General features: G+C 54.8%; 1 protein-coding gene across 1 annotated transcript; it reads right to left on the bottom strand.

Moving 5' to 3' along the window:
* Positions 1 to 205: 205 nt before the first annotated feature.
* APOD (apolipoprotein D) lies at positions 206 to 3,435 on the bottom strand. The gene is made up of 5 exons (XM_015871676.3): positions 3,372 to 3,435; positions 2,821 to 2,966; positions 2,443 to 2,564; positions 1,505 to 1,593; positions 206 to 1,139 (listed from the first exon to the last, which is right to left on the bottom strand). The coding sequence occupies exons 2-5, from the start codon at positions 2,941 to 2,943 to the stop codon at positions 904 to 906; spliced, it is 570 nt and encodes a 189-aa protein (XP_015727162.2). The 5' UTR covers positions 2,944 to 2,966; positions 3,372 to 3,435; the 3' UTR covers positions 206 to 903.
* Positions 3,436 to 7,968: the final 4,533 nt, after the last annotated feature.

The raw sequence follows: 7,968 nt of genomic DNA, 5'->3' as shown, positions 1-7,968 counted from the left end.
CCGGCGGCGGTCAGGTCTCGCTCCGCCTGCTCTGCAGCGCCCCCTGGCGGTCGGAGGACTGCGGTGCGGCCCTACACGGCTGTGGGGGGCGGCCCTACACGGCTGTGGGGTGCCCCCAGGACCCCAAGGCAACAAGGGGGTAGAGGTGGGAGGCAGGGGCTATCCGAGCCCCTACACAGGCGCATGGAAGCACAGAGGGCCCAGAGAGGGTGCTTGGTTTCATTTTTAATGAGTTGCTGTGGTGCGATGCGAGCAGAGCTGCAGGGGGAGCGAGGTGCTGAGCAGGGCAGGGTGCAGAAGCAGGGTATGGCACGGTACAGGTAGGAGCTGCTATGGGATGTGCATCAGAACGTGAGTGCTGCACCTGATGCTCTGGGAGACATGGGGACACATGGAGACCACGGGAAGGAGCTGAGATGAGGTTCTGGGGCACTTGGAGACTTTAAATACAAGAGACGAAATCTGAATTCTAGGGAGGAGCTCAGATGTGGCAGCAGCCTGCAGAGGAAGCATACTCAAAATGCCTGCCCCCCTGTCCTCCCAGCGGGCCTAGAAGCATCAGAACCAAAACTGGGTTCATGATTCGTCTCCTCTGCGTCTCAATGCTTTCTGCATCCACGTGCTGCAGGACCCATGGCAGCAGCTGAGCCCCACGCCTGCACATCGGGGCTGGTTGTCTTCCCCCATCAGCCTGCAGTCAGCCACGCTGCACAAGTCAGGTGGGATGAGATGGAATGAGAGGAACATCAGGAACAGCAACAGCGGGAGTGATGCACAGGGTGCCCGGGGTTGGCAGACTACTGTGAGCAAAGGGAACATCGCTTTGCTCACTTACACAGAGACACTACTGGCTAATAAGGGAAGCGACCCAGTTGGGAGCCGTCCTGCTGTGCGGGGCTGCGGTTACATCTCGGCGGGGCAGTTGAGCTGATCTGTGGGTATCATCTTGTCGGTGTCGATCTTGTAGGACCGGAGCATGCTCTTCAGGTGCTCTACGGTGTCTGGGTGCATGTCAGGAGCTCGGGACAGAATCCAGGCGTACTCGAAGTGGAAAAACCAGAAGATGCTGGTGCAGGAGTACACCAGCGCGTAGTTTTCATAGTCAGTGGAGATGACCCAGTATGGGGCAGGGGGCATAACTGGGGGAGAGAGGCTCGGTTACACTGGAGGCAGCTACTCCTGCACCCTTTTGCCGAGCTGTAAAACTGCCGGTCTTGTTGACAAAGCCCCATTGGAACTCCTTGCTCTGCACAGAGGGACCCAAGAATGCCACAAAGCCCTGCACGGGAAGCTGTGGCTGGGAGTTCACACCATGACCCAACTTGCTTGCCAGTCCTCTGGCAGAATGCTGTCTATACTTAAGTGCCTCAGGCCCCTGCCTGCTCTGAGCCCCTTGCCCTCACCCCACTGTGCTGCCAGGCCCCAGGGCAGGCTCACCCCTCACTTTGTGGCTCTGCTCCTCTGGTACAAGCGAGCTCAGCCTACTCACATCAGCAGTACTTACACCAGCTGAAGCGGACGCTCAGCTTGGCTGGCTCCTTCACGTCTGTGTGCAGCATTTCTCCTTCGATTTCATTTATTTTGCCACTGGAACTAAGGGCAGGAGGACACAGTGCAGTGTGAAATCATCTCAGATATGCTTGAAATCACATTTCAATTTCCTGACTTTGCGGGCAGGACATTTCCCCTCCAGAAACCTCCCCTACCAACAGGGGCAGACCCCTCCTACTGTCCTGTGCACAGAATACACCAAGGATACAGACCTCCCCATGCAAGACAGGCAGAGCCCAGCACTTTAAGCAGCATGCCAGGGCTTGCCAGCCCCTGTTAGTGTGTGTTCACCTCTGTTTAACCACCTGCCTTTTTTCCAGGTCAGCGCACTCCTTCACACACCAGTGGCCCGTCGCTGGTAGCAAGCTCTGCCACTTGGCCACCCATCTGATAATTGCCTTTATCCGCCACGTACCTCAGGAACTGTGTGCTGCCCATGGGGCAGGAAAGTTTCACTGCTTCTTGTGAAACAGGAACATCCAGGACAGCAGTGCGCAGCCCCATTGGCAACCCGCCTGCATCCCACAAACAGCACACAGCTGTTTGCCAGCATGGGAGCTGCAGGGACAATGTGGTGCAGCTGGAGAGCGGCACGGGCACAGCTCCCCACCGGCCACAAGGTGCCTGTTGCCACACTGCTGTTCTTGTGAGGCAGAACAAAGTCCCCATGCCATGCCAGGGAGCGCAGGGACGGCACATCCCCCCTGCTTGCTCACGTGCTCCTCCTGTCACTGGCACCCCATGGCACCAGGGCTACCATGGAGCCTGATACATCAACATCTTTGTGCCTCCCCATAAACAGGGGATGTGGAGAAAAATCACCCCCTGGGACAGGAGGAGGGGCGGTGGGAGCACAACCAATACAGGCATAGGCTGCACACCGGCACTTACAGCAACTCCTTGTTGATCACTTTAAACTTGGCGTTCTCCTTCTGCGAGTAGTTTGCCTGGATGCAGCTTCCTTTCTCAAAATTCGAGGGCAGCTTTTCTATCTCGTACCACTTTCCCAAATACTGAGAAAAGAAAGTTAAGAGAGAAGCTTGGAGCACAGGGGCTGGAGTGGGAACGGCTGAGCCCATGGGGTTTATGTGAGCAGGGCAGCTGCTCCTGCACGGGGTTGGGTTGGACTGGGAGCAGGGCGTTATTAGTATCACTGCTGCCATGGGGCATCCAGGGCAGCACCGGCCCACAGCTGAGCACTGTGCCACTGCTCCTGTGCCACCCAACCCCTCTCACCGCCTGCTGTGAGGCTTTAGAATCAATTCACACCTTGTTGATATTGAAGTCCTCCTGCACTGGTGGGTCTGGGCATGGTCCCATGTAGAACATCTGTGCACTCCCCAAGCCGAGGAGACCGAGCAGGACTGAGAGCTGCACTGCTGTTCCCAGCATGGCCGTGCTGGTGGGAAACAGACCTGGGAAGGAGGAAAACAGCTGCATTTGGCCCTGAGGGGCGACAGGAGGGACAGTGCATCTTCAGGTGCCCCAGTGCTCACAGCTTCATTAACACCAAATAAATGTGATCTGCCCCCTGCGAGGTGTGCCGTGAGGAGGCAGGGGGTACTTTTCCTGCAGCACAGCCCCCAGGCATGATGCAGCTGTGTGATGTGCTGACCAGTGCAGAGCAGGGTGAGACCTGTGCCACCCACCCTACACAGACCTGGCCCCAGGACCCTGCCCACATGCTCCAGGCACGGAGCTGCTCTGCGTCCAGCAAGGAGCGGCATTTCCCCGAGTTTTGAGGATGATCCCGGTCTGCCTCCAGCCGCAGGGCACGGTCCGTCTGCGGACACACGGCATCTCCCATTTCAGACACGTACCTTGGCTGACGAGGCACAGTGATGCGATGCTCCGCGGAGGACCAGGTCGGCACAGAACAGCCCTGCAGGGAGCTCTCCGCCCCTGGTTTTATAAGCGTGCCGGGATTCTCATTATACAGCACCGGCACAAGCCACTCCCTGGCCCTGGACGTGTTTTGCTTTGCGGAGGGCCGGTCAGCTGCCTTGGATCCGCAGCTGGTACGAGGCCAGGGATGGGCTGCGCCTTGGCTGCTCACCCATGCACACAGCACCCCTCGACTCTGCTCTGCTCCCTGCACGTAGCAGGAGGGGGAACCCCGCAGAAGGCACAGCAGCCCTATTGCACTGCCCCATCACTGTGCGCCTGGGTGAGCCGGCCTTGCACAGAGCCTGTCCCACATCCCACAGACCCTCAGTGTGCTCAAGGGCACTGAATGGGGCCTGTGCTGTACTGTGGTGCTGCCCCATGGCTGCCCCACAGTGGGGTCTCCTGCTGGGTGGAGTAATGTCTCCTTTCAACCACCTCTGCATGGGGTCTGCCCAGTGACACGGGCTGGCACTGTGTGCTGTGCTTGTGCAAAGCAGCTCCCGGCCATCATGGTCAGTTCCAGTGCACGGGGCGGATGAAGCCGCAGGAGGCACCGCAGGAGCACTGAGCAGCCATGGGGTTTTTTGGCAGTTTGTTTTCCAGATTTGCCTCATCCCGAGTGAAAGGTGTCAGTGTAATTAGCTCTGCATCGACATGACGGCTCTTCCAACAGGTGCCCGGCAAATGGCTCTGACAGCAGCGCAGTCATCTGTGAGTCCGCTGGACCCGTGCGTTATGCAAGGAGCTGGGTGACAGCCAGCTGCCCTGTGTGGCCAATTACTGTCTTTAAAACCTTATCTTTGCTGAGACATCCACTCTGTGTGCCCTTGTATGTGTGTGCACATCCTAGGGAGCCCCTGACTGCCCACATGGTGCCCCGAGAGCCACAAACATCCCTCCCAAAAAGCCCATGCAGAGACAGGCCATGATGGGCCCCCTGGGTGCACTAAGGCAGAACTGAAACGGGCTGACAGCTGGGCCCTGGCTGCTGGGCCTGCCTGGTGCCTGGGCTGTCCCTGTGTCTCTGCCTGGCCATGTAGAGCCAAGGGTCAGGGGGGAGCTGGGCCTCCCCAGCAGCTTAATTGTGGGGTGCAGAGAGCTCATCTCCAGCTGGCATGTGGCTCCCAGCCTGGGGCAGAGGAGGGAGGCACATCAAAGGGCAGGAAGCTGGGGCAGGGCTGAGAGCACAGGAAGGAGGAGTGGGGGGGGGGAAATGGGGCCAAGGCAGAGCAGGAGGTGCCCGGAATGCTGCCTGCACATCCACCTCTGCCACACAGAGCACCGCACTGTGCACACTGATTGTGGTGCTGGTCAGAAGCTTCGTGTGGAAGTGCTTCTCAGGGAGCACAGGCTGCGGTGGATGCGGGGCTGGATGGCTCCTGGGGCTGCTGCTTGTGTCAGGGTGGTGGAGCTGCTGTGGGATTTCATCTACCAGCTGTACAGGATGGGAGAGCAGCTGGAAACGCCTGTGGTAGAGGTGCTACAGAGACCAGGAGCTCAGGCTCTGCTATGGGACACCAGCAGCTCCTGCCCTTAGTGCAGGCGCAAGAGTGTCCCAGGGCCAGGGCTGAGATCCAGCACACAGACAACACTACATGGGCAGCTCTTCCTCATACAGAAGGCTCCTTCCTTCCCTTTCTCTGTCTTTGCCCCTGCAAGTTCCTTTGGGGTGTTTTTCTGCCTCCTTTAAAGGAAATGTGGTTTTGGAAGACCAAACAGGCCAAAACGTGTATAGAGACAAAAATGAGCCCAGAGGGGAAAAGGCAGAGAAAAGAAGGGCAGGTGGGAATTCTTCTCTGTTTCTAGGAGTGGCAGAAAGTGCTTTGAAATCTGTTTGTGCAAAATGGTGTAAAAATCCCAATTACAGCTACAGCACCAAAGGAAGTAAACAAGCTCTGGAAGCAAGAAGTGGCCTCTGGGATGGAGGAACGTGTTCCAAGGTGACTGCACGAAAGATGTTGTGATTCATGTATGTACATTAGTGAGTAATTTTCCAGCTCGGAAATCATCCAATTACACATTCAAAATGCAAGAAGGCATTTAAGAGATTTAAGGAGTCGTAAAACTGAATAAGATGTTATTATGCCAAAGCAATCCTGGCGGTGCAGGCTGCAATGGAGGCAGCCAACTGAGCACACTTAGAGCTGTGGTGGGACTTTGCACGAGCTGCAAATCATTGCAACAGAAGGGATGGCTGCAGTGAGGATGCTGGGCTGCCCCGGTGCAACACAGGCCTGAGTGCTCCCCAGCTGGAGCTTACACTGCAAGGAAAATAAATCATATATATTCTGCACTCAGAGCTCTGACTTTGTTTCAACCCACAGTTGGGCTTTGAAACAGCACACAGACACCATTCATGGTGAGCTTTGCACAAGTCAGGTGATTTCAGGAATGATTAATTCACTTCTGCAGCTTTCATGCAGAATTCTGGAGCAATGTCTTCTATTCTGCTACAAAAAAAAGTGATTCAGCTGATGGAAGAGGTAACAGCCGTTTGGACACAACAAAACAGATTTGGATTTCCACTTCCCAATACCTCCCAGACAGCATCAGAGGTGCGAGGATGCTGATGACAGGCAGAGGGAGCTCAAGAGGCTGCCAGAGGAGGCACTGCACCATTGAGCCACTTGAGCTTCTATCGGGGGAGAACTGTTACTTCACATCATTGCTCCAGGTGAAGGCACAGCTGTGCTACCTTACCCTGAACACACGCCAAGGGAGAATATGATCCGGCCATGTCGGTACCATCCCTGAGGCTCTTCCAGCTCTGCTGAGAATGAACACACTCCACCTGGCTCCGAACCAGGTGGCTCTGGCTCTGTTACAAGCTCTCGTTCTATTTGAAGCATCTCTCCCATCCCCAGCACTCAGGCAGCTGGCTGAGAAATACGCTGGTTTGGGTTTGTTAGAAAGGCATTTATCAGCATTGTGGTCACAGAAGATGCTGAAAACCCACATTTTGAAACCCCAGCCGGAAAGGCAGGTGCTGCTGCTGCTGTCTCACTATTTACAGCATCGCTGTCTCCAGGGCAGCCCCCAGGATAGGAAGATTAAGACCTAGGACACATGGAATGGTTTCCATTTGTAAAGCACATAACGAGCCTCCAGCTGAGGCACGCTGGGTGGCACTGTTGCAGTGGGTGCAGCTGGGCCAGCAGCAGTCAGTGCAGGGCAGGGCTCAGCCTCCTCGCAGAGCAGATGTAGCTGTTGTAGTAATCTTGAGTACAGCCTTCTAACCTTCATTTAACACGCTGAATACTCTTTTCTTTTCCAGATGATAACGCTGATGTTCATCTTTGATCTTTTCTCAAGGACAAGATCCAACTGAATTTGTGCATGGTGCTTTAACCCAGTGGCTCCAGCTGGCAGAAGTGGGTAGGGACAGCACGTGCATTTACAGCTTCTGCACCTGAAACCCTCAGCCTTGTCTCAGCCAGACCGTGTGAATTTATTTGTCTAACCTTCTCAGTCTCTCAAACCGAATGTCACTCCTCACCTAAGTGGGAGGCCACAGCTGCCTGCACAGTGCTGCACTTCAGTGCTCAAAAACGACCTGGCTGGAAAGGTTTAAAGATGGAAGGTTCTGTAGTCAAGACTGAGTACAGTCTTCAGATACGTGAAAAGTAGTTATGAAAGGAACAGGCTCTCCTGTCTGCATCCCCTGCTGGTGGAGGTGTTTGAGGGTTGAATTGCATGAGCCCTGGGTAACCCAGTCCCCATGTAGACCTTTGAAAACAGGACTGCATTGCAGCAACAGAGGTACGGGGCTAAAGGAGAGCAGCCCTGGGCAATGTCCCGTGGTGCTTTCAGGGCCATTGCTGTGTGTGAGAACATTGCCATCACTGGCCTCCTTCCCAGAGATGTTTCTGGCAGAAATACAGCTCCTCAGCTACAGGTTCAAAGCCAGACATGCACAAAGGGCTCCTTAAATCCGACACCCATCCACCTCCATCCCAGGTCTCAAAGCAATAGGCTCCACAGGCTGTTGCCAACACACCATGAATTGCTCAGCTGCACCCTTTGGCCAGGAAAAAGAGCATTGGGCCTGCTTAGCAGAGTGGAGCAGCTCACATCCCTTGTCTTTTTTATTGTTACTTTTTGATGGTGCTCAGTGACCAGACAGTGCCTACAAGACCATTATTTGGAAGGAAAGTATAGAAATATTCCAATTATTAACATCATCAAAGAGAAATCACACACCATTACCTATGAACACTTCTCTAGATGCTGCCTTTTTAATCTGACTGCAGATTACCATTCCAATACAGCAGTTAACATTTGGTATCACTCACCTCCTGACCAATTCTGCACCTGTTTGAGCTCTCCCAGCCATACAAGAACAGCAGACCTATGGTATAATTCACTCACAGCTGCGGTAACAACTGCTGAAGCCCAGAGGAAGAAGCATACATTCTTATTCTCTATCTATCTCCCTGTACAGCTAAACACATACAAGATCATCAACGAGGGATCTCCATAGCAACTCCTCGTCTCTGCCTGAGATGAAACACTTCCTCTGCAGCTCTTGCT

The sequence above is a fragment of the Coturnix japonica genome, chromosome 12 (assembly GCF_054131305.1).
Source record: "Coturnix japonica strain WE chromosome 12, WE-NBRP24, whole genome shotgun sequence".
NCBI lineage: Eukaryota > Metazoa > Chordata > Aves > Galliformes > Phasianidae > Coturnix > Coturnix japonica.
This window is presented reverse-complemented; position numbering and strand designations above follow the sequence as displayed.

Coding starts and splice junctions, on each gene's coding strand:
- APOD (XM_015871676.3), bottom strand. CDS start 2,943: ATGCTGGGAACAGCAGTGCAGCTCTCAGTCCTGCTCGGTCTCCTCGGC. Junction 2,565..2,820: donor AGGACTTCAATATCAACAAG/GTGTGAATTGAT, acceptor TTCTTTTCTCAG/TATTTGGGAAAGTGGTACGA. Junction 1,140..1,504: donor GAGCGTCCGCTTCAGCTGGT/GTAAGTACTGCT, acceptor TCTCTCCCCCAG/TTATGCCCCCTGCCCCATAC.